The 27,535-nt window shown below is 41.9% G+C and overlaps 1 protein-coding gene across 2 annotated transcripts; it reads left to right on the forward strand.

The window, feature by feature from the left end:
• Window positions 1-73: 73 nt before the first annotated feature.
• Window positions 74-27,327, forward strand: LOC118415483 (mucin-5AC-like). Of its 2 annotated transcripts, XM_035820140.1 has the most exons (7): window positions 74-658; window positions 8,992-9,761; window positions 16,167-16,370; window positions 19,210-19,302; window positions 21,607-21,796; window positions 24,201-24,304; window positions 24,717-27,327. In XM_035820140.1, the coding sequence occupies exons 1-7, from the start codon at window positions 601-603 to the stop codon at window positions 25,116-25,118; spliced, it is 1,821 nt and encodes a 606-aa protein (XP_035676033.1). In that variant the 5' UTR covers window positions 74-600; the 3' UTR covers window positions 25,119-27,327. The 2 variants fall into 2 exon arrangements, with proteins under 2 accessions (XP_035676033.1, XP_035676034.1); XM_035820141.1 differs by lacking the exon at window positions 16,167-16,370 and having other exon boundaries at window positions 84-658.
• The last annotated feature ends 208 nt before the right edge of the window (window positions 27,328-27,535 follow it).

Raw genomic sequence — 27,535 nt, forward strand, 5'->3', positions numbered from 1 at the left:
CCGAGTTGGTTCACATCCCAGGCAGGGATCTCCCGTGGGTTGGCCTATTACACGGGACTGTACCATCTCAGCCTGGGCGGGGTACATGGCCACCGCTGAGTGACACGGGCTCCGGGCTGCCAACCTCCCGACTAATCACAGCCGTTTTCGTCAGAAGGATGCTGCGTCGTCGCCGGGTAAGAAATCAGAGCCGCCACCCAAGTGACGTACAGGAATTTTTGGGGCGGTGGCTATTTTTGGTGGAGTCGTCCAGAACCTGGCTGCGTCTTGGCGTGCTGGCGGACCTGCGTTCTACTGACACGTACCGACTGCGCTGTGGTGCTGATGCACAGGCTAGAGGCGGATAAGTGAGGACAGGGCGCGCGCGCGTGGCTGTGTGTGTCGTCGGGACTCATCCGGATCTAGGCTAGCTCAACCCCTGCCGACTTTTTTTCACGAGCTGTGAAAGAGGAACGGAGCTAAATTCAGGAGCCGACGAAAATAATAAGTGTGACTACCGACAGCTGTGCCCAGACCGCCGGCCGGCCAACCCTCCTGTGACAACCCCACCGTCACGTTTTCGTCTTCGTCCATTATATCAATACAGGCGACCTCTTCATAATGGGTTCATCCCGGGAGCATGCCGCACTCCTCTTCGTTCTTCTGCTTTTGTTAGCAGGTACGTGAGGTTACTTCTTGATGTCTCTGGTATTGTGTGTGCACACGTAACGCTGACCATTCTGAAAGCTAGTACACACCCGTCCGTAATCAACATGTGCTTGTCTTCAGAAACACTACATTAGCGCGTCTGGCTCCTGTAAACAAATACCTCCCTGCTAGATTTCCATCAAAACCCTTTCTTTGTGCCATTTCCCAGTTGCAAAAATATTCCTGTCTGGATTGTGTCGAGAGTACACAAAAATTACCAGGGCGCCGTCTCTGTTTACAAATCTATGTATAATATACTTTGGTATTCATACATTTAGAGACAGACACTGTATGTAAGTCTTTCAACAGCGATTTCCTAGTCTGCCCGAGTCCTGAGTGCTTGTTGTAATCGCGTTAGCCTGGCCAATGTCCAACGCCGATATCTATGGAAAAAAGGCATTGGTTATACTAATAGCTCACGATCACGGCCATCACATACTACGGAACAAATTTGTAGAGACTCTCAACGTGTAGTTTATCATCGATCAATAACTACTTCATACATGCTATAAAATCCGAGGAGGGAGGATGCAACCTTCACCATCTGGGGACTCGACAAAGATGGCAAATGTTACAGTTTAGACGAGGTCATGAGCGATCCTTGCAGCCATGGCAGTTACGTGTTATTGATTACACGGAGCCCTGACTCATCCCCGAACCTCGCCGAACCGCGTCCCCGTCCTTGTCCGTGCCCTGTAAACACCGTGCCGCGGCTACGGCCACATTCACGGCGGATCAAATCTTGGAGCCGCCACAGAAACATCAAGCAGTGCTCATGTGCATGTCTCGTCCATTCTAATATTTTCTACCTACAGTGGTACAGTAGAATAGCATCAACCTAATGTCTGCAAAAAGTCATGTTTGCCAAACGCTGTATACACCGTGGAGGTTTGGGGTTCCCCGTGCGCTTAGCCTGGTTACCAAACCCCAGCCCGATCTCAAGTATCTATCGTGCACGAAAGATATATCTTGAGGTTGGGGTATGGAATCCAGGCTACCGTGCGCTAGACCCCACTTTTCACAGTATCCAGCTTTGCACTGGTACTCGAGTTACAACATTACCAAACCTCACGCTGCTACATAAAGTACCAAATCTCCATGGATATATCTGTGGGGATTTAGAGGCGTTTGCAAAAGCAATTTGCAATTCCTACACCCTCGTACATATGCGTGTTTATGCCGTTGGTTACTATATGATTGGTTTGGTTTTGATGGAATTATAAAGGGCTCTTTAAGACCTGCGTCGACAGCCTAATATCCAAATGTTGGTATCAAAATTGGATATGACCCAAAGAGGTCGCCGTCTGCAGCGCTTCCCAACAATAGAACTTAGAAGGGGTGTACAGTACTAAATGTAGTCCATCGTTACCTCATACATAGCAAAGTTTGATCCATATCTATTACACAACTACCAGTAGATTACGTTAACAGTTTTCATTATCTGTATCTTGATTAACTGTCCTTATCCATGAGTGAACGCCTGGATTGAATTAGCGAGGATTTAACGGAGCCCCATGCTGGCCTACAAATGCTGCCCCGTCTCCTAGCCCGTCAGCCGTTAGTTCCGGATATCGTTGTCGTCAATCGATAATCACTATAAAATTAGCTGACAGTGTGCTATTCTGATGGTCTTGCTAATCACCTTGCACTCCATATAAACTGGCTCTGTAGTAGGGTGTTTGTACAGATGCACTTAGCTTTTATATGTGAAGTATCGGGTACTTGTGAATGATGATCGTTCTCCGCCCAGGCTGATTGGAAACAACAGTGCCGTCTCTTGTGTGCGAACTGGCCGGTGAGCCGGTGGGAAAAGTCAGTAAATACACGCATGGGATTTTCGAGATGCGGTAGGTCCTGCTGTACACCGATTAAAATGGCCATGGATACACAAAAACTAGCGTTTATGGTTCCAGGGCTGGGTTACATAGGCCCACTCCTCGGCTCTAGGACCAACATGCCCTCAACTTGCCCCCAAGCTTTTTTTTATCAAGGGTTGTGGTTAGATATTCATTGTGAGCTCGTAGCTACTGAAATGAGAAGTGATGAAAAGAAATGTCAAAGGCAAAACATGTTTATAATATCTAAACCACAGTGATGCTGCTGGACGATCGTATCATTTTTCGTAACAACATGTAAACAACAGCGACAACCAGTGAACCACACCAACTCTGACTGTGGCAATCTTCAAATTGCTTCCCGCGTTGGTCATATACATGGTCAAGTACAAGTTAATTCACTTCTCACACGTATTACCAGTCTTGATTTTTATGAAGGTTTATCCAATAAGATTATTTGGGCTGAAATAAAACTTCATTGTGGCCATTGACGAGTCGGCATCCAGTCACCGCCGTGCCATGTGGCAAGGACACCCCGGCCCCACCCCGGGCACGAACGTGTTGGCCCCCGCTGTTTCGCCCGACCTTGAGTGTTTTTGTAGTCCACTATTACACCCTGTGGAGTGTGGTGACAAGTCTGTTGTTGTGGGAACGGCCTAAAACGAACCCGACCTCACGCGTAACACGATATGCTGTCACCTTCGGTAATCTATATACATCGGGACGACCAAAGGTCGCTTGGAGGGACACGACGGTTCATTTGAAACAAATGTGAAACATCTTATTGCAAGAATCTTGTCCAGAACCTATGCATGAAGTTGTCCCAATCCCCGCCCCCTCTCCCTTGCAAGTTTCTTCGCTGCAAGGCCAGAAACTAAGCAAACTCACTGAAACACGAAAATAAGCAACGTTTCAGCTCATACTCGCATATTTTGAAGTTACACAAGGTCCAGAATTCAATGTCGTTTAACATTCTTTCGTATACAGTTTACAAAACCAGTGCAGTCTCCGGCTTGGATTTCAGTTGGGACTACTCTGGTATGTGCCCACGCTCCAGCATTGACCTTACCTCTGGCCTTCCCGACTGGGGGCACGGCAAAGCTAGTTAAACTTGACTCTGACACCCGAACCCAGGCCTTAAACGGATGAAAACATTATCTGGAAACAATCTCGTCAAGAAATTAAGCTTGCTGTGCTCAAAGTAGAAAATTGGAGGATCTTCGACTTAGTTTTAATCCTATTTGGTCATGACCGCTTGGTGGTCCCTTGATGTAGGTCACCTTTTCAACTCTGTAGTTTGCCCCGGACTTGACTCTTGATTTACGCAGAGTTTGTATAATTATTTAGTCCTGGACACGTTCCACATGGCTAACCGACACAATGTGCCAATGTCAAGGTCTCAGTGTCGTCCGTACATGAGTTGCCCCATCTATGACCCTAGCAGTTCGCAGTTTCTGGGAGATAAATCTAGCCTGGGTACCATCCTGTTTAGTCTCCTCCCGTTCCCATACTAGCTTGCTACACCAAACAGGGCAGCGACGTTATTAGGTAGTGGACCAAAACCCGAACAAGGCTGGGTATTAGGCTATTAAAAATCTGCCAAACTACATTCAGCTATAAAAGGGAGATTTACTCACCCCCCCCCCCCCCTATACACGACGTGGAAGATAGTTCGATTTGAAATACGATCAGTCATGCCATCTTGTCCCCAAGAAAATTGGGAAGGAAATATTTCACCGACATGGGCCGTTCAATGGTTTGCTACACATATTCTGGTCGTATCGAGTGGAAATGACCAAGATTTTTATATTCTTGATAAGAAAATCGGCGAAGTCGACTTAGGGCTTGAGTAGATTGACAAACTTGGGTGACTGTATTCCTGACATATGAATATTTCCATTGATTAAGTTAAAATGTTTCATGTGTCGTATATTCCATTGACTAATCAAATATAGTACAGGCGAATTCAGTTGTATAGGGGGAAGGAAGAGGTACTTTATCATACCCCTGACTGTGGCCTGACAGCTTCTGCATATGGGTGGACATTTGTCACAGCGGGAAAGGACTTTCTTCATGACAAAAATGTAATATCTGCTTGGAACGAATCTTCTACGCAATGACCTTTCTCAGGGGCTTAAAGGTCAAACAATCGTGCATCGACCCCCCCCCCCCCCCATGCACCTATGTTAGTAATGAACATAATAAATTTGTGCACTACTATCCCACGAACAGCCTGTGCGCTGGATGTGCGACCCCGGCAGTAAATGTTAATCCGGAGGTCAGGACATGCTTGTACAGACAACATTCATCTGACGTTTACTCTGACGTCTTAGCCCCTGGCTGGTACTAAACCACTTTAGTAGCCTCGCCGAATTTATATGATCTCTCAGCGCCACCAGGGTGGCCTCCCCTAAATCTTACTGTAACTCTTATGGAATGGTGCCTTGTCCGAAGTTCGTGACACTCCCCTTCCTGACATGGCGCTACTACTTGCTTAATTGCATGGCAGTTCGCTTGTGGTTCAAACATGAGTAGATATCTTGCTTTTTTTTTTGAAGAGAGAGACAACTTGAGAAGTGCAGTGGTATTTTATTTGTAACATAAGGTTCCGGTCACGTTGACGTACGGTCGACGCACGAGTGCATACTCATGGGCTAGTCTTGAATGTGTTGTGCTGTCTTGTTACCGAAGACGCTGCGATATTCTTCTTCGATGTTTGGTCTGTTTCGGGGATGGTGCCGATCGGTCGTCATCAGGGGTTTGACCTTGGTCAAGACGTACCCCCATTATCAACTATGTTTGTATGAAGTTGAAGTGGCCTTGTATTGTCCTCGCATGGTGATGGTCATGACTTGTGTGCCTCGTGTGTGAGATAAACGAGGGCATTACTGAACTGGGTATCGTCAAGGCTCACGCTATTGGCGTGTATGCGTTTGTCGTCAATGTGCCTTACTTTGATCTTTCTAAGATATGTTCTGGATTCATTTGGGATTCAAATATCTTCCCAAGATTGTGTTTACGTAAAGTATCAAGCCTCGCTGATTTTATTCAACCCGGAGCAAAAAAAAGTACGAAGCTACAAAATTCTATGGTTGTGCACATTTTCATTTTCGTAAAACATGGACTGTGCATCATCAAAATTAGAATTGATGTTTTTTTCAGTAGATTGGCTTTGTTGGGCCGACTACTTGATCCAAGATCAACTGGACGACATGTCTCACGCGTCAAAGAGTCCCCAAACACAGCTTTATCCCACCTACACCATAGCTTCGACACAACTGATTTTCCTTGGCTTAGGTAACCCCAAAACACTTGGAGGAATATCAAGGAGTAGACCTACTTAACTTCCAGAAACATGTAGACAGATGAAGGCATTGCCAATGTAAACCGACGCCTCGTGTTTGTGTTTCTCATTTGTTCTTCATTGGGGGATAAAGGGCCTCTCCAGCGGAAGAACATTGTGTTGGCTGTCCGCTGCGATTAGAGGTTCGCACTTGAACTTCCTAGCCTTTAAAGTGCACCAAGCTTTTAATCTGTAGCCAGACGTCTTTCTTAAGTAGTCTAAAGAAAGCCAAAGTAAACTACAAAGAAAAGATACAGCTGTTGTTGTTCCTGCATAGGCTCATCTACTTGAACTACGGTACTATTGTGGCACAAGGTGCATTGATGGAGGGTTTCTTGAGGTCTAGTACATATCCTCTTGCGTGAAAGAATTTTGTAAAGGTTCCTCTCAGATGGAAATATTGCAGAGACAAATGGAACACAAGAGGTCATCAGCAACGACAAATGTTATCTTCAGACATCTCTACATTAGAGCAGCTGTAGGAGGCTTTCCTGTGATGTGTCCCCGACAGAGTTAAGAACACCTCTCGTCGCTGGAGGATGCGCACGTGCTTAGAAACACCACCAGTGCACCTGCAATATGCCAGCAGTTATCAAACAGGAAGTCTAACATCGTACTGAGGAATGTCTGGGACCCTGAACAACTCGTGAGCTGAATTCTCTCTAGATTTGTCAGTAGAATTTTGTTACTCCTGTTGTGTTCGTATGTTGGCGTCAGCGATGGAGGAAAAGAAGTAGAGAGGGGGGGGGGGTCTGCGGGATTGAAAGGAGGACTGTACCACGCCTGTTTGGCGAGGAGGATCTGCTTGATGGATCAGATATGCTACATTACAACGGTTTGGTAGTTGTCATCAGTTTCGGCAAAATAGATTTAGGTTTTGGATTCTGTGAACTAACGGTAATTGATAACATGTCTAGATACGCTAGCCATAAGCAGTTAAGGTTGGTATTGACAGCAATCATCTTTTTTTTTCGTTTTGACAGATATAAAGGAGCCTTTCTGTTCTGCACATCTGACATCTATTTTCTTGCCATGGCAGAATAGTGATAGGTAGTATATAGTCTATAGGATGATGAGTAGTAAATTACAGACAATTGTTGTCAGACTATGTTGACATGTACAACTCACATCTAATGAAGACCACACAGTATATTCTGCATTTCCGAACTATTCACGAACAGGATGTTTTGTGGTTACCTTCCTTTGAAGACGACGGACGAATATAAGCCTGTTTTGAACTTAAAAATCCCGATTGATGTGCAGTAATTACAACGCTACAGTCTAAAAATGCTACTTTCTTGTTATGAATATATCAAGTGAGCATTTCTCTTTCATACCAAACATTCTTTTTGCTTACTGACTGACCACTGCCAAGTGACTTAGCTCAACGGATTCGGTGATCTTTGACTCGGTGGATACAAGCAATATCAAGTTACTTTGATTTCCTCCGCTAATTGCAAAGAACAACCACAGTCCAATTTGCAACTCCCACCTAATGGTTTAAAGATAAGGACTTCACCCCCGCTGCGCGCTTCATTGATTTTGTTAATTTGAATGGTTCTTGGGCTCTGTCAATAAGCGATGGGCATCCAACAACACTGGTCTCTGTCAATAATGGTGGAACCGTTTGTTTAACGGATGTTGTATTGCAACTAATTAAATCAAAGTAACATCATACTTGGCAGGTTAGCAATTACTGGTCACTGGACTTGATTTGTGGATTCGGTCTTGTTGTACTTCTGCCCTGCGGGAAGGCGAATGTAACGTTAGACGAGCGAAGGTGTCATCTGGTTAGTGTTGGTGTCTGTGAACGCAAATTGGTTCAGTTAAATGACAATGCAATAGCTTGAGCACATGACCTTGTTTTGGTGGTCCAGCTTGTCAGGAGAGCAGGATAGGACAGATTACATTAACAGATAAGAACCAGCCGACTGTGTTTCACAACCACCACCTCTGTTGCTAAGCCACCCAACTCAACAAAACAAAACCTTTTCCATCAGGAGACTGGGTTGTTTCCCTCAGCACCTTAGTCAGCAGCTCAGGGGCGGCACGCCGGGAACTGATATATTGTTCTGGAGTTGAACCTTACAGGAGACCAACCGTTTGGCCACTGTTGTCATGACTGATGTTAGCTGTTTGCTAACGAAAGAGTTTCATAGACACAGTTAGATTTCTTGATGTCCGTCTCCAACGGTTGCGACTTCAACTTGCGAGAAATACATCTAGGAACCTAGGTGAAAAGCAAAGGTTGCCTTTTTCCCCAGAGTATTTTGTTCATACACAGGTGTGCATTATCAAACATTGTCATCTAACTGATGGCGGTCTTCCGCCCACTACCTGAGACTCGATCGCTTGGGCCCGATCACATTCGTCGTACGCTCGTCGCGTGGATGACGGCATCGTGCGACGTCCTTCGACAAATTTGAACGTGCCGATACCTACAAAAGTCAAAGAGCAACATGACCTGAGCATGTGGCCTGAAGCAGTTCAAGATTCCAACACCTAAAATGATTGGATTGGGAAGGCTTTGAGGGTACAGCTGCGCAGACATCTCCCGAACTTCACTGCAGTGTGAGAAATTGTTAAGAGGACACGAACTTGAAAAAAAACAACTTCAGTCAGGCAAGTTTGTAACGATGACTCATCCCTAGCCTTGCCCTTGGCATTCACCCAGGAACCTTTTGCCATATGGAAGAGACAGCTTAAGATAGCAAATAGTTTCCTTGTTCTTTCAATCCGCCCATTTCATAGCATCACTGGTAATCTTCACCTACCTGTCAACTCCATTATATGGATGTTAAAAGTATATACGAGTGCGCGTGTGTGGTCACAACTGTACTCGCCAAACTGGTATCGTGATCTGAAGACAGTTCTATTATTTGTATACCAGGTTTGTCGGCAACGATAACAAATGTGACATAAGAGGCAAGAACAAAAAGGCGCCGCGACAATCAGGATACACAACTTATAGCAAAAGCGAATCACCACGTTTCAATGTGCATATCATATCTTTTGACGATAGATTTTGATTACTGACTTTCCACCGAGGCTGCCTATTTTCTTTTTATTTCTAATGTACAATCAGTTCTTTGCCATTAACACGGCATTTTGTTATGTACTCTTCAGGTCACACCAATGCGCAGTCTACGGTGGTTTCTAGCCCACTGCCCGACCCGATTAGTCCATCACAACTGCCTGGCACATCACCACAGGATGCAGAAGACACGACACTGCTCCAAGCAACCACCGAGTTCTATTCATCTGAAGCTGCAGGGACACAGCCGGGAACCCAAGATGTGGTGACCTCAGTACAACCCGTCGCCGCTGATAATGTTCTGACCTCTTCAGAACCTGTCGCTGCCGATAATGGCACAGTCGCCTCAGGTGCGACAGGTGCAACAACCGTGTTGTCAGCAACAACCGAAGCTGGCTCCACTGTTGCAAGAACAGGTACAACGCAACAGGTGGTAGCTAATGATACCATCGCACCAGGCGTGGTAGAAGAATCCAAATCCACTGTAACACCGAGACCTACTAGTGCAGCAGATGCCAGCACCGCACAAATGATGGCAACAACTGAGGAGGTGTTGGGCACAGGTTATGAGGACCTTGTTCCAGGAACCGACGAGCAACCGGAACCTTCAGGTGTTACCAAAATGCCGGAGACCACGACGATTCCACCAGTTGTCGTAAACACAACAATGGTCTCAACTGCTGCACCTGGAAATGCGACAGAGAATGCCACACGAATCCCCTTTATACCCCGCCGTATACCTGTTACAACACAACGCCCGGTTGTGTCTACACGAGCGAGCACAGAGGAGCCAGCGGTGACTACAACACTTAGGATCACTACAGAGAGCACACCACGCACTACAACAGAGGACCTGTCAAGGGTGAGTGATGGACTATCTGAAAGTGAAAACACTTCTTTTAACCAAAAGATTCCTTCCCCTTACAGGATGTTGGCGGTAAATAGAGTGATAGCAATCTCAAGTTGTGAAGTGGTAAACATGACGGAGACATGTGAAAACTCTTCACTGGTTCCGGTTGTTGGCCAGCGTCCAACATCCTCTTCTAGACCACACCTAAACACGACTAACACCGGATAATCTCCATCCTTAGTCAGTGTCAATACACTTTGACTCAGCGAAAACAGCCTGTAGCACCAGTGCTTTAATGCCAAACGTTGAAACATTTCGTGGATATGTAGGAAATATGACGGATATGTCAAATTAAGCCATACTCCAAACATACAAGGTGTGTAGATATTTGGTAGTGGAGAGATGTTAATAATGTAGTTTCCTCACAGAAAACTTGAAAATGTTTTAAAGATCGTAAGCTATGACTAAATGCAGATTTTAGAAGTACTTCTACTGTACTTGCTGGAGAAATGTTCTTGCACTTAGTCTAATACAGGGTGAAAAATCAGTCCATTACATCACCACTGACTACATCTTGATGGGATTGTAGCCAACCCGCCAGGGCTTTTAGCGCCTTCTAGGAAGATTGAATGGATGGTCAGTAACTCAGAGTTCATTACACTTTGCTGCCAAAGAAACGTTCTGACAACCGAATCCCTAATGCATTGCCATTGCGCATATCTAGCCACTTTCACAACTTTCCGTACCGTTCATTACTGTCAACAGGGGACATAGCATGCAGCATCAATGGATAATTTCACTTTATGTGGGAACGAAGCTTTGGACATTTTAAATGGCAGTGTGAAAAAGGTTCTAGATTAGATAGGTGCCAGATGTTCCCCATGGAATTTCAATTCGGAGGATTTCAACGGTCACAGTGTCTTGAAAACTGGAATCAAATTTCCTTGGGGGCAAGGGATATACATGAATGTAATTGCTTCTATGGGGTTTTATAGTGGACCAAATAGCATTTAGTAGAAGATCCCGTGAACATGACATACACCAACGATATGCAAAATTGCCAGATCTTCTCGCTCCGTTCTTGTGTAGCATCTTTCCTGTATGTGCATCAATATTTTTGTCTACATCAATGCCTAAAAACTAGTGGACTTCAATGTGATCAAAGAGAATTCAATGTGAGAACGGGCCTCTAGTTCCCTCCTCAAAATTAGGACTTTGGTACATCGTCACAGAAAAAGTGCGGGTAATTCTGGATACTCAGTCTACAAACGTCATTGAAGCAACCACCCTGCCCTGTTACAGTAGTGGGCCTCCGGACACCTGTTGATAATTGGAAGCAGTTTTCAGGTTGATATTGGAACAGTATGCCTCCTATGCCTCTGGGATGTCAACCATTTAAAATATCTGACACATAGATAAAGTAAAATAGTGTCAATAGACAGAAATTTGCTTCAGGCAAATTCACTGATGCTACCAATTATCAGATTTTCGTTTCATGTTTTCTTGTGAGGTGATTATGCAGTATGGGTCTATTTAAAACAATATGCACCAGCTGTTATATAAGCTTTGTAACGATATGCTTCTTCTTTTCAAACCTTTCAAAGATACAGTTCTTGTATGAATCATATGGAAGGTTCATAATAATGGGTGTGGCCCACAGGGGCGTTCTAAGATCTCCTCACTGATAGTGTTGTTGATCCTTTAAGTTCTAAAGGTCGCTTGCTAATCATCGTTCAAGTTTGTGAAATAGTTTTGAGTTCCCTGGGCTGGTTTGAATTATTGACAGACATGAGACACACAGTTACAATTTCGTACAGATGTGAGATGTAATGCCAGATAGATAGTCACCCCGTTTCAATGTCATCGACCCCCTAATTGACTCCATGTACGTCTCCGTGTATGTTTTCGATGTGTGCATTTGTTTGTGTTGATGCACCGTGTGTCCGTATCGTAGTACTATCCATTAAGTGGTGAGAAGTGAGTGGGTACATGACCACCAAGGCAGGCCTTGCCGAAGTGACAGGAAGTACATATCAGAGGTGGTAAAAGCCTGAACTATTCGTCATAAAGACAATGCTATACTATGTGAAAGCATATAGTAAACACTACACCTGCCACCATCAAACTAATTTTGTGAAACCTGTATTACGGAAGGTGTATTATGTCACCTACATTATGCACTTATGCAGGCACACAGGTCAGTTATTGTGTGTTGTGGCGGAAACCAAAGACAGATTCAAATCAGCACGTATTTCCTTTACTTGGTTGAAAAACAACAACTCTCCATGGACAATTGGAACTAGACCAAACATCACGACAAAGCAACGATTGATTACCTCTTCTCCATATGTTTATTTTAGTAAAACTTTAAGACCACAAATAGGAAAGCAACTTCCTTTTGAATTTGCCATCAAATAGCGTCGTACTGAAAGAAAATGCTTTAGATGTTGCCATTTGTTAAATAGTAGTGTTGGGTGTTTATAGGCGGGGAAAACTTGCTGCATGTTGTGAAAATATGAGACATATGATATTTAACAAGATGAAATGAAGCATAGACATCAGGGACAATGTATCTTTAATTGGTCGATGACGGTTCATACGGTTAAAGGTAATGATGGAGGAAAGTCACCATTTATCAATGTTCTCCAGAACTGGCTGAGCAGCTGAAGGAATTTTTGATCTACTATCTTGTTTAGATTATACTGGACAGCTGTTGAGCAAAGCACCAAATAAAACGCCATGTCCCATACGTAGCCACAACAAATGCTGTCCAACAGGCTTCTTGTAGAAATAAACATCTTCGGAAGAAGGCAACAGTCTCGGTGTGAGAGAAGGAATCTGTCAATTGCGATAGGAATGCATCTATTGGGTCAAGAGAGGCTGCCTGGATGAAACGGAGATCATCAAAACAAATTCATATCCAGCAGATAGGTATGATAACAAATAAAGATGAACTAGCCAAAATATAGATGTCATAGATGTCGAGCCCCCCTTGCGTTTCAAGATGGTGGATAACATTTTATTCCGTTAAATGCAATGAATGCCTTTCAGGAGTACTATTAATATTTCAGTCAAGGCGGCTCCAGGACGAGTATTAAAACACACATTAGTATTGGACACTAGGAAACATTTTAGTTAACGCAGCAATATACTGAAGACGTTCAATGGGTTTTAAGTCACAGTAAAACATAACTTTGAGGTTGTAAAGTGTTAAAATGTATGCAGTGCACGGTTACATTTTTGCTTGCATCTCTATGGGCGGCCTTCCGTTCTAGTGATAGACACAGATGAGCAACAAGTAGCTGCGCATTTCGTGGGTAGACCGTTTAGCTGTATATCGACATTGAGGTACTCTTTAGGAATTCTGAAGGTGTACCACCACATAGCAACAGCACAAGGACGTGTCAGCGGGAAGGCCTTCCGGAATGTAGGGAATGCTAGTGATACAGTCGTGCTGGGGCCTCGAGCCTGACCTGCGACGTCCTGAGGGAATTCATTAGTATGGGCGACTGGCAATGTTTTAACTACTGTAATTTCTACCTCGCCTTCAGTAAGCATTTGACGTTCAAACTATATCATACAATGTTCAACTGGTGGAAACAGTCCCTGACGTACAAGGCAGCGAACTGTAATGACCAGTGCAACTACGTTTGCATGATCATGATCACGTGCACCTGTATGTACTGAAGTAATGGTTAACGGAATCAGTAATGCACAACTTGAACTTTAATAGCACACTTCTGAATCTACATTGCTCACCTACATTGTTAAGAAAAGTTAACTCCTTAACTTCAGCTATGAGACAAAATTAAAATCTATAAAAATCACCAGCATAGCAAAGGCCATTCTAAGAATTGACCATGGAGGAATAATCCCAGACTACAGAAACCCGCATATCAACAGGGAGTGTCTGAAGCCCCTGTATTTCACGAACCGGACCCTTGAAATGTAGTATAAACAAACTGGACATGTCCTGATAGAAGACTAGCAGGTATGCGTAACTTTGTTCGCAGAAATAACGTAAGTAAATGGGGTTTACGGAAAAGGCTGGGCTGTCTACCTGTGCTGTCTATCTGTGCTGTCTACCTGGGCTAGCTATCACGTCAGGCTACTTGGACCTACGAAAGCCCATTGGGACAAAAGCTGTTTTAGCAGTAGGGGTCGTTTGTGCTCAATGAAGAAGCTATGTGTGAAGGAACTGTATGTGAATGGGCTGTATGTGAAGGAGCTGTGTTTGAAGGAGCGGTGTGTGAAGGGGCTTTGTGTGAAGCAATTATGTGTGTTACATAACCCAGAGGTTCTGGGTTCAAATCAGTTGATATGCCACCGATCTTGTGCCCTTTGGAAGGGCTATTAACACGACTTATCGGGCTGATTGGATCAGTCTTAAGACTGGTGGTTGGTTGGTCAAAGGCGTTCAGGACCCGTTCTTTAGTGACTGTTAGGGTCCAGGCTTCTGCGCCATAAATTAGGATCGACAATTGAATTGTGAGGAGCTTAAAATAAGTGTTGCTAAAGTGCAAGGGTCTGGAACAGCTGCCATTCGGTGCTAACTCAGGAAACTCAGGACCTTAATACGATAGCAATTACCCCAGGTGTGGCCACAGGACTTAAGGTTTTGAACCACTTACACTGGGAAGGAAGGACCCCTTGTCTTTTCCGTGTGATGGGTTCCCTATCTGAGGGAGGGCCCTTACCGAAGCTAGGTACTCTTAAAAAAAGGCATGTTAAGAGCCCTTCCCAAGTGCACAAGATCGGTGGCATATCAACTGATTCGAACACAGAACCTCTGGCTTATGTAACATACATAGCTCCTTCACACACAGCTGCTTCACACAAAGCCCCTTCATGATCACACACAGCTCCTTCAAATACAGCTCATCAAACAGCTCATTCACACACTGCCACTTCACACAACTCATTCACATAATAACCCACAGTTCCTTCACACATAGCTTCTTCATTGAGCACAAACAACCCCTACTGCTAAAACAGCTTTTGTCCCAATGGGCTTTCGTAGGTCCAAGTAGCCTGACGTGATAGCCAGCTCATGTAGACAGCACAGGTAGACAGCACAGGTAGACAGCCCAGCCTTTTCCGTAAACCCAGTGAAATGTAGGCCCTGATAACTGCCATTTATCATCACGCAGGTGTGACGTTTTCCTGACCTTAACTGAAAGTTGATACATGATGTGCTATGATGCTTATTCCAGTCATCTGCATCCACAGATCCTCTTGTTCACTCGTTGACCTACGTCCTGGTTACAAGGGATACAAAGCTTCTCACAACCTTTTGCACATTCAAATGTGTCGACGGAACCACCCCTTTCATTTGTGTATCTATCATGATGTCCCACTGAAACGAAAACAGATCTACATTGGATGTCAGTTGAAGATGAAAGGAAATGTGCATGATGTAGAAATGGCTGAACTGGTAGCTAGATAAACCAACTACTAAGTACCTAATACCAGGTATGTTGATCCCATTGATGTCGTATTTTCCCAGACCAGAACCATCGATCGTAGTTGCAGTGCTGTAGTGGCATTTACACTACATGTAGATAGCTTGCGAAGCTGGTGTAATACGGAGACGAGCGTTTATACCCACAATGCAGATAAGTTACAGATACAAATGTCAGACACTGGAAAAACGTTTTTACAAGATGCCCTACATCAAATATCTACTACAACCAATCTAGCTCCATGATACTGTTGATGCAGTTCTCCCTGAGCACGTACCAGTGACGACTTAGAGGCACCAGTAAGATTTTATGTCAAGATCGTTCCATCGAAACTGGGGCCAGCCTTAAGACAAATAAACACTCTGAGAGATGATGGAGAGACTTAAGTCAGCTACACCTAAAATTTGTTTTCCTAGTCCTGGTTAATCTGAGAAGGGTTATCCCGATACTGCAGGTCTCAGTAGATTTGATGGATCACACGTACGTGTATGTCTGATGAAGGTTTGGATATGTTCGTTCTGACCACGCTATTAGTGAGACCATAATCTATGTATCGTGTCACACAACGAAAGTTGTCTGTAGATGCTAAGTGTAGCTCACACTTTTCAAAAAGCTATAGAAAAGAGCAGTGAATCTGACATAGCATCTATTTAATAAAATTATGATATTCGTTTGAGTCATCCATGAAATGTGTTCCATCACGTCACCATTATATGTTAACTTCTAACTAAACATAATTAGATGAATATCCTCATCTTCGTTTCATTTGTCTATCCTTGACGATTGTTGTAGTAGTTGTGGCATGGAAATTGTCTAGCCACAATGTAGTTGTTATCTTTTTAGAACGCATCTGTGATCCATTTTTTTGTTAATGAAAAAATGTGATGTTTCTTTGTGTTAATGAATTGCATGATCTTTACTAATATTCCTCTACAATAACTCATTAATCGGCCAGGCCGTTCCTGGGCTGCCACCTCAGACGACCACAGTTCCACCCACAACCACCACAGCTAGCCCAATGATAACAACAACAACAGAAGCAGCATCGACAACAACAACAACAACAGCAACCACACCAATATCAACATCAACACAAATACCATTGTCAACAACAGTATCAACTCCTCGCGTTGTTAAAGAAACAACATTATCACCTCAGGTATAACGCTGCAGCCGACACTCTTGCACCGAGGGTTACACCATGACATGGGTTTTAATATTTATATAATATTTTATAACATCGTATCATGATATACTACTGCAAGTAACCACACAACTTAGAGGTAAGTCAATTATCATATTTACAGTACTGATAATCATTGCCTAGTGCCTGTCTTTTCTTTTTACTATCTCAATGTCGAGTCTGTTTTTGCAAACCTTTGTTGAATATTTGCGTCAAAGTCCTATGCTACATTTGCATCGTAGCCATCTGCACATCATAAAGATAGGACTAGAAATGCTTTTTTCTTCAATAGCTGCTTTTTCCTAGCGCCTGAGACCCCATGTGCTCCAAGAGATTTACCGCAGACTCCTACTCCCGCTTTCTGTCACTGTAATAGTACCTCTACCACCGATCCTGCAGACCTGTCCCTAAAGCAAAGCAAGTTCATGGCACTAAACTCCCGGGTGTCCCATAAATAAGAAAATCTCATATAAGCCGGGGTCATCGCAGGTCAGACACATTGACTGCCTTGTCTCCCCCGGGAGCACTAGATGGCAGTGGTGGACTATTGCTCGGTAGTCCCAGCATAAATCTGCAAAGGCAATGGATAGTACCTATCGCCAACAGCATTACGGGTAATGGAGCCAATGCATTTGTAGAATCGACCTATTCGTCCAATGATTAAAAATGGTCATTTATCAGCAACTCTGTTGATACGTACATAAGACCTGATTCACTCTTTGGGGTAATACATGCTTGATTCTGTGAAATAACTACGGTATATGTTGCACAATGTGTGGCTTTAAATTGGGTATCATTTGGACCTATTGGATGCAATTTCTCAGGCATAGGATTTCCTCGTGTCGGAGCACCCCTGGGTGTTGAAGGAGGAGGAAATGGAAATCGTCCAACTCTCTCCTCTTTGGCAGCCAACGATCAGTTGATTTAAATAAAGAAATGAAACTATGAAGAATTGCAAGTAATTTTCCAATATGAAATATGCTTCAGACATCGCGAGTACAGCGGGAATCCACTGCGTTGTCTTGAAACGTAAACATATTCAATATTGAGTTGATGATTGTACACTTAATCATCTATGATCATTCACAGCCATACCAAGAAATACATAAGATAAAAAATGATGAATCCCAATTAAGGGGATAGCTTAGCATGCATGGCCCATGCATGATAAGCTATCCCCTTAAATCATACTAGCGACGATTCTGTGCAGCACGATATTGATGGACAAATTAAAAGCACCCATAAATGTTGTTGCTAATTGCATTATGTCTAAGTCACTTGGGAAATCAATTCTGTTTAAATCCGGCCTCATAAAGTCAATCTATCAAATCCAATGTGGGTATGTATCCATTCCTACGTATTTGCGATACTATCTATGACTTCCTTTGAAGTTGTAGACAATTATGGTCCTCAAATTTAAAACAATGCACCTGCCACAATATCATTGATATTTGCCTCATGTATAACTGAAAGAGTCTAAGATATACCTATGTTTACCACTTTTATGAGGCTTCATGGCACATGTGAGTTCCAGGAATCTAACAGAATATATCATATCGTCGACCTAATGAGACTAATCAAAGCACCGAAAAGGCAACAAATTGACAGAAAAAAAAACAATGCCACCCCGACTGCTAACCATATTGCAGGGAAGGTCGTGACATAGAATTTGTACCTGCGCTAATTGTGACCCTAAAGCCACATGTGGTTGTGTTGGAATTCGTTGCGAGTTACGGGGGACCGAAAAAAATGTCAGTAGATGGGATGGAAAAACCATATGTATTTCCTTGAGTTAAGCTTCGCTGTACTCCCACTCAGAGCGTGCAGTATAGGTCGCAGCTTGCATCCAAATACTGCAAAATGCATTACTTTATTTGGCCTAGGTAATCTTTTATCAATTTGTTTATTCTCAAAAACAGATAATACCCACTTGGTATCTGTTTTGAGAATAAGCACATTGTTTAATGAAACATATTTTTTTTCAGGCAAGCTCCGAGACCTTGTCAACAAATAGGCATTGGACCAAACCTACTAAACTGGCCAAAGCCAAACAGATGCTAAATGTTGCTGTATGCTTTTCTAAATGCCTATCCATTAAGTTGCATTTTTGATAACATATCTGATCACATGATAAATGATGTTTATTTTGCATCTTCTTGCAATTCATTTTTCAGCTTTGCGCAGTAGACCCACCAGATGCACCCTCACGTCTTTCTTCATGGTACACAAACCCTGTGGCTTTAAACTGACATTTCGCTATGTTTGGGCCATGTAGATGGCCCGTAGATGTTACAAGCTACATGCTCTGTCTGTTTCTATTGTCTTATCTATGCCATCTGTCCAGGTGGCCATTAACTCTTTGTTTATGAAGGTTGTTAAGGAACCGTGACAACAGGATACGTGCTTTGATACAGCAGCTATCCTTTATCTCGAGGGGGAACACAAGGTTGATCTTTTGAGATTTGGGGAAGATTAACGATATGTCAGATTAGTTTGAAAGCAAAATGTGAATACTTGCACATTTCTCAATCATCTAGTTTTTCTTCTGTCCATCACATACTTTTATTTTTGGCTTAGACCATGTGAGTGTGTATGTGTGAGTGTGTGTATGTACGTGTGTGTGTGTGTATGAGTGCGCGAATATGGTGGAAAGCTTTCCAGTGTCTCTCTTTCTCATCCTTCTTTTTTTTTCAACCTATGGTCACCACAGCACTGTTACTCTTACAACAAACACGGAGGGTGACTGGGACAAAGAAAGTGCTCTGTATACGTAGCGATTTTCCATGTATCATGACGTCCATCTATTCTTTCACAGCTGATCCCGAGCAAGAACCAGGCAGACTTGACCAATCAGGAAGCGGATAGCATAGTGACTGTGTTCTTCAATGGCACAAGATCCAAACTTACTGTGAGTAAAATACTTTCTAAAGATGTAAACATGTAATTTTGATATTTTGTGCAAATTGTAATTACGTATTGCAATTGATATTTCATACGTCCGTGAACTTTCTTCTCCAGTGTCATCCTTGTTTACACATAAATTTTCTTGTTATGATTTGTAAATTAAATCTTTCAACAAAATTCTCAAATGTCTCTCACATATATAAACAAGCAAACTGACCTTATTGTGGGGTGTTGAAACATTTCTGGTTAATAACATACTTTGACTAGGTGTCAATGGATATCACCTGTATGACTTATGTGCAGCAATTCTGTATTTCTTTAATCATAACTTTACTTTTCTTTGTCCTAATCAGTGGTGTGAGGAATTTAGATTTTTGAAAACGATGTAAGTTTTTATGACTCATGATCCGTTGGATTTTTACAGTGTAGGAACTGAGCCATTATCACTATATCAGTTGATCTTGATGCTATCAGAGTTCTGTTATTGGAGTTGCTCTTTTGATAATGTTATGATATCATCAGACATGACCCACCTTTCTAAGTTAGGAAGGCATAGATCAGTTGGTAACTAGGGACAGATGTTACCAGCTGTTTTGTTGCCTTGAAATCCAAGGTTGCACAGATGAAAGTCATGTTTAGGACAGAAACGAATGAAGATAACAGCACCCCAGCTTAGTACACTATCAGCATGAAAGAAATATTTGAAATTTTCTTAACCCTGGGTGAATCTACCTTATGGTTTGAACAAGGGCTAGGGGCAATGTGAGGACAAAGGAATCGTATACACCAGTTTGACAACTCAGTTGTTGCTGCTGCCAATTTGTCTGATGTTTGTGTATCCAAGCTAAACTCCAAATACAACGTAATTTTAGGCACTTATTGATAAGTAGTTGTTGCACATACTAATACGTCATCATATTTGAAAACTACATCCAGTTAGACCCAAATTTAATACTTTGAGTTGCTTCTCAGGGTGGTAGGGTCAGGGTTAGGGCGTGTCTAAAACTAGGGGGTTCCCAACATTTTTGTAAATATCCCATCTGTTGTCTGCAAATGTGCCAACAGTTACTACAGTAGCAGATAATTTTTGTTATCTGCTTCACTAGAGATACCACAAATTAACTTCATAAACACTGAACAGACTCAGAGTTGGTCCATAGGGAGGGATTGATGTCTGGTAAGATAGCGCAGTCCTAGCTGAAGAAGATATCATCACATATTTCCTTGTAAGGGGATACTGGATGTAGCATAGACTCTCTTATTGAAAACAAACAAGCTGCTGAACATGATAAACTGCACATGTTGAGACATTGTCATGATCATGTCATGTAATGGTAACAACAGGACTATACAGTTATAAGAAAGGTGGGTGTTTAAAGCGAAAAACAATACCAGTTGTAGTCAAGCCTTTAGGCTTTAGGTAAGAACCCAAGACGCAAGAGACGTTTCTGAATACCTCAACTTCCTTGCAGTCAGTAATATGTAGTCAGGACCTTTAATTTGTACTCCAAGCAAATTTCGAGTATTGACCCCAAATTGTTCATCACGAAAACCTAAATATGATTTTTGAATTTTATAATGATTTTCTATTATTAAAAGAAATTTAAACCCTCCAGGAATAATATGATTGATGATGCCAAGGTCAATGTTTTGGTAACAGTCATCTGATGGTTATGCCAGCTTTCTGCCTAGGCTCAATGTATAAAACAGTTCCCATTGCTCTTAGCTCTGTAATAACTGGAAGCAGAGTGCATCACAGTCCACAAGCACTGAAATGATTTAGTGTAATACAATATGACGGTAAAAGATGAGTGGTTTCTGCTTCAGTGGAGCATGCTGTATGATTGCCAGAAATTTTGATAAGCACTTTTGGATCTTACCCAGAGTTTGCTGGTAATGTGTTGTCAGCATGGGGTGGATGGGACTGAAACTGGGGTTAGCTGATCATCTTGTCAGCTTTCTTTATTCAAATTGTCAGTCATTTCTATTTTTCCAATAAAGTACATGTACTATATTTCAGTTCAGAAAATATTACTATTATTGGTAGGATTCAAGGTTCTGCTTGGTACATACATGTACTGCTTTATCTGCTTAGCATGCAACTTGTTTCATACAGTATAGGGTTATCGATATCGCACGCCACACAAGCTGTGTGTACCAGAAATACAGAAACGGAGATTGTTTTCAGGAAGGATTTGTGTGTTTGTGTGTGTTAGTAGAGGGGTTGTGAAATTTATAGAGAGAATTTTCACAATATCTTTTTCAATCTTCACTGCTAAAATCTGATGTTCCATTTTCTCTTCTGAAGAGGAACATCTGGATCCGGCAGTATGATGAGATGTTCAGAGAAGAGCTGACAAATATCATCAATGAGAACAGTGATGGACAGCTGAATGTCCAACCTGCTGATGTCATCTATGTGGAACCAACCCCCACCCTTCGGCAGCAGGGGCTGCTGGAAGTCTCTGTCTTTGTGTACAACAGGACCAGCAAGACAGGTGAGAGGACCAACCAATTCAAACTACGGTTCCCCGCAGACCTACAAGACATTGGCAAAAATGTAGCTTTTTTTACCAAGTCCAAAGGTCACTGTCTCATCCGTCTGTTTTCCAAGAAAAGAGCTATATGAATTGAAGATGGACCTCAGGCTAATGGCAAATTACATGTATGTGTAACTGTGCCCATCATAGGCTGGTATCCAGCCTTGTTGAGATTTGGTACTCTCCAAGCAGAGGTTAGGCTCCAGCTGTTTTTTAAAAACATTTTTATGTGTTTTTGTCGGGCTTTCTATTTTGTACCGTTTTCTTTGTGTCTCGCCAGACAAGAAGAAAACAGTACAAAGTAGAGCGCCCGATGAAAATGGAAAAAAGGGGAAAAAAGTTGGAGCCTAACCTCTGCATGGCGAGTAGAGGTTTGGGTCCATCTCGGAGATGGATAGACATGGAAAGGAGGCAAACCCAGGACTGAACCAGGTTGGAACCCAGGCCACATGTATATCCACAAATGAAGGGTTTACGAGCTACCTGAGGTGTTTATGGTTGATATCAATGTCTGGCCAGTATAACCACAGAGTAAACGACCAAGTGAGTACAGTGAGCAAGGTTGTTTATGAGGTGGTCATCAGTCACTGGTCAGGCATTACGTCAATGTAAACACTGCGGGAAAAATATACTGATGACATCACTAACCTTTGCAGTCTAACCCTGTAACCAATACAAATTTACAAGGTTAACAGCTGACACAGACATTGTTATAAGGTACACATTCCATTTTCTACAAGTTTGCATTATTGGCAAAACATGGTTGTGAGTTGGCCAGCTACGTTTACCAGTGTTAAAAACTCTTCTGTACCAGCTGACTACACATTCTGTTTGGATGCATTCAGAGGATGGGACTGGAGCTAAGGATGGATTCTGGGCTACTCGCAAATGTGTCCCATCCGAGCTTGGACTCTGGGCTGGGTTGTGGTCAGGAGCAAAATGGAAAGGCCGAAATGTTTCACAGGCTTAAGCCACTGAGGGTTGACCATTTAATGAAAAACGGAGATCTGTAGACATAGTAGATAACACAGAGACATGAGAGATCCCTCTTGCAATTAATGTGGCGAGCATCACTCAGCACATAACACCAGGGGAAGTATCTGGGTTATCTCTGAGGTTGTGTGGTCCATGGGGACAATCATGAGTACTGCTAAGGCTTGAGATTTGTCCTCTCTTTAAAGGTTTTTAGATTTGATCTTTGTAGTCGAAATCAAGCAATGGGAACAAATCAATATTTATAATGCCTTAGAAGTGAATCAGTCCTCAAGGTGCTGGATATATTGCTCCTTGTTCTGGAATCTGTGTCAATCCTCCCCAGGCTGTAATACAAAATCAGATTTTCTACTAATGTGAACAAATTTGATGTGTTTGAGATATGTCATAGAGCATTCACACGCCATACAAAAGAGATCAAAGAAATGCATTACTGGTATTAGTTTTTAGAACAATAATTAAAGCTTTATGTAAATTATCCGCCTTTTCCTTAATCATCCTCCATGACCTACATGTACATTTCACCCTCACCCTCATGCCAGGGGTCTTTTTAAGAAAGGAACCCCCCAGTGCTTTGACCTGCATTTTTTAGTTTAATTTTGATCAATTATATGGATTTTCTTTCTGAAACATGATGGCTAAACTCAATATTGTCCATGTGTTTTGTTTAGCATGACCTCACTCTTCCCTGAGGATAATTAATTGTGCAAACAATAGCAATGTTTTTCTTTTTGTGGTCAAAGCTTTTGTGATGATGATGATACATGTACCAAGTGTTGGAACCTAGACACAGGCTTATCTTAAGACTTTATGTGTTCCATATGAACCTCAATCAATACAGTGACCTAGATAGGAAAGAAAGCAGCAGAGATTTAATATACCTTGTCAATCACATGTGGACAAATGCCGGAAGGCACTGTCAAATCTAGGCAGACACTGCTCAGATTAACATTTTCTGAACTGCTTGAATGATTACGCTTCCAATGTATGGCTGGTGACTGACAAGGAGGAAGGAAATGAAAGAATGGATCTGACTGGTGGTGATATGTAAGGAATTTGTCAGTGAAAAGTAAGAAGGCCTGTAAGTATCCTATTGCCTGTATGGGAAAATAAATCATGGTAGAGGCTGGCCTACAAAAGAAAGAAGAAAGGATGGTTAAGGGTACTATGCAAGAAGACCAAGCCCCTTAGTTAAACTTTTTGGTGGGTAAATGTTATGTCTTTCTCACAACTTCTTTTTTTCTTTCAAGGAACGGCCACTGGCTGTGGTCTATGAAATTGATAATATTTACATTATGGTTGCATTTGTTTAATTGTTGGCACAGTCACGATCCAGAATGCTCATTACTCACCTCTTTGTGTTGTTCAGATAACAAGGTTGAAAAGAGAGATGCTGACCAACCAACAGTGTCAAAAGGTGTCCTAGAGGCTGCCCTGAATCAACTGAAGTTTCAGTATGAGGAGGGAAATGGAGTAAGTGTAAATCTATGTACCAAAGACAGTGGCAATGAAAACTTTATCTTTAACCTTGATAATGAACATTTTTAAAAGGTACGAAGACAGTGGCAATGATGTAATTAAAATACTGTCACAAGTTTGACACAAAACTTTGGGAGATGGTTTTAACAATTTTAGTCCATCACTTTTTTGACATGTCTCATGATTGTAGCACATAATGATACTTCTTCATCAGTTCTACTTCATTTTTTGTTGTGTGGATATTTGTGGGATCATTACAGCAAGATAGTTAAACTTACCTTAGATGTCTTTTTAGCTTCATTAAACAGTTTGCAAACTGTCCAATGTTTGTTTTTATCCTATACATGTACCATATCAGCATTTAGAAGCCTTTGAAAAGTTTGATTAATGTCTTTTTTCCTTTCAGGAGATTGAGATAGTGGAAGTGTCCCCAGGCCTTACTGCACCGCGACCAGCACAACCCACCAGGCAGACTTCCATATTTGGGGAGTACTTCTCTCTCTTCATCGCCTTGATAGTGATCGCTTGTGTCTGTGTTGTCATAATCCTCCTGGGGGTACTGTACCTCTGTGTCCGCAAAAAGAAGGGAAAGCTTCGAGACCACGAGAAAGTCATCGCCGACGACGGGCTTCGTCTCGATAGCTACCAGGCGCTCGACAATCCAGGAGCTACGTTCACCGACGACGAGATGCCAGAACCCAACGGTAAACCAAAGGCAGAGGAAGCGTGGACTGTCAAGCCATCGGCGCCCCCTCCCCCAAATGGAAGAATTGCAGAAAATACAGAGGAGGAAGATACACATTTGTGACCAATTCTTCTGTTAGCTTTGTAAGTGGTATGAAGAAACATAGAGCACCCATCTTGCCTATTACAAGTGCCAGTGATAGTGCCATCATTAACAAAGAAAAAGTCATGACATTCAATTTGAAATAAAAATAATTTTGTTCAACATGACCTTTTGTGCTTTCTACTGATGGGGAAACAGCATCAACGTGATACATGTAGACAGTAAAGCAGAGGCAATGAGTTGTGAATGCCTGTCTGCAAAGGTACATGTAGTTGTGAGTTTTGCTTACAGGTCATTTTAGTGAGAATATCCTGGACAAAATCCATACAACTGTTGGCACACCAAAGATTCTCAAGGAAATTATAACTTTCCCCCAAGCAAACCTTTTCATTTCTAGCCGTACTTTGTAAGACTCTACAACTTGCAAACTTTTCATTCCTACAAATATCAAAATGACATAGTTTACTTCACCTGGAAGATGGTATATTAGGCAGCAATGTCAGAGTGAGACTAGACAAAGTGCCAGTTTGCTTCAAATACTACTATTGAATATACCAGAATCTAGCCTAGAGGTTTAACAAATGAATGTAAACCACATCTGAAAAGCTTTTTGAAGTAGAGTCAACATAATACAAAGTTGTTACATTGCAAAAGTCAGCATCTAAATTTTGTGGACTTGATGGAACAAAGCCAAAATGGCTTGAAATGTATTTTTGTAGAAAAGATCATTACTGCTTGAAGCGAAAATTAGACTTTGTAGCTAATCATAGAATTGTAGTAAATCTCTGTCAAATGATATTGATCATATCAGTTACTTGACCTTCTAATGGTGGATGACTTAAGGGCCTACTGATACTTCTCAGATATACTTTGTCATTCCTTTTCTTTATACTTATATGGATTATCTGATTGAGTTGGACATTGGTTGATAGGAATTTAGTGCACTGATAGACAGAAAAATTGATGATTCCCTTCAATTTTAGTGAATATTCTTTAAATCTTAAAACCTGAAAAAAATCAATGTTTATTTTGCAAAACTTTAGTGTACTATCTGGATCAGCAAAATTAATGCACCCATGTATAATTTCAAAACCAAATACAGATTTGTATGTTATGAAGTTACATACATGAAAATATTGCTGGGTGTCCAGGTATACACATGTAGTTGCAAGGGTTACCATACTGGTGATTGTAAGCAAAGACCAACTTATTTGTAAATAGAAGTACTAAGTTAGTTTTTGTTATATATAGTTGTCAACAACTTTTACTCCATTTGATTAACTATTCCTTTCTGTGCACCAAAAGTATTCTGTTTTTTGTGCTGCAGTCATAGCTATGAAATTAGCAATTTTAAATGTATTGATACTAGTTATAAGGAAGTCATTGATTATGTTAATCAGTAGAATGTTTTGCTTTGATTACAATGTCAATATGCAGTGGGCTAATTAACATACTAGGTCCAATGACACTCTGAGTATTGTGCAAAGAACCAACAACTGGAATTGGTGTGGCCTTAGGTGGTTTGGCCAGAGGATTCAACATACCTGTGTGTGTGTGAGTGTGTGTGTGAATGTGTGTGCGTGTGGTAAGGGATTCCCTTATTATTCTAGACATTACAGGTATAAAAGATCAGGAAAACTACGTGTACAATGTATTTGGTTGGGAGGCTAAATTGCTGTTGTCAAATTGCCTTGTTTACCTCCAAAATCTGCTAATAATATTACAGAGTTGAGGACCATGTGTTTCTCCTTAGCCCTGCATAGTGCTTTATTCAGTTACATCTTTATTCAGACAATCATACGTAGCTGATTATTGTGACTATCTTTAGGAGCTTGAAGTTGTATATTGTGTATTGAACTATTGACTTTTTTTCTCTCCAGTTTTCGAGTGGTCAGACATGGAAATTTAAGAGCGCTATCCTTTCAGAGATAACAACAGTAAAAAAAATGACAGATCTTCACGCAAAAGTACCCAAGTATTTCAACTCTTTGGCATTATGCTTATAGGTCACATCTTAGTATCAGTATAGTATGATTATACAAAATACTATAGTTGTAAGCCATGTCACTAAATAATGTACATGGTGCAATGATGCCCCCTATCTCCTCAGGCACTAACTACATGCTAGCATTACTGCACCATATACACCTTTCTCACGCGGCGGCCATGATAGATCTAAAACGAGTTCAATGTGGCAAACAAAAGGCTGTCTATCATAATTAGAAGTTCGACCAATGGTAGCCTGCCAATTAGGAAATCGACCAATAAGTGAATGGCTGCAAATTCGTTAAAAATTTGCATTATTATGTTGTTATTTTGCATCTCTTAAGGGACTATGGGGTCAGTCTACACTACTCTAAATTGCTACATCTTTCGGTGCATAACACTTCTTGTAATATTTATTATTCCATCTTATATCATGAAAATTTGTGTGGTTT

This window comes from Branchiostoma floridae, chromosome 5 (genome assembly GCF_000003815.2).
Source record: "Branchiostoma floridae strain S238N-H82 chromosome 5, Bfl_VNyyK, whole genome shotgun sequence".
Taxonomy (NCBI): domain Eukaryota; kingdom Metazoa; phylum Chordata; class Leptocardii; order Amphioxiformes; family Branchiostomatidae; genus Branchiostoma; species Branchiostoma floridae.

What these genes read in the sequence shown, in the direction of transcription:
- LOC118415483 (XM_035820140.1), top strand. Translation starts at nt 601, where the DNA reads ATGGGTTCATCCCGGGAGCATGCCGCACTCCTCTTCGTTCTTCTGCTT. An exon ending in CAACAGGACCAGCAAGACAG is followed by an intron (nt 21,797 to 24,200) that starts GTGAGAGGACCA and finishes TGTGTTGTTCAG; the next exon opens with ATAACAAGGTTGAAAAGAGA. An exon ending in AGTATGAGGAGGGAAATGGA is followed by an intron (nt 24,305 to 24,716) that starts GTAAGTGTAAAT and finishes TTTTCCTTTCAG; the next exon opens with GAGATTGAGATAGTGGAAGT.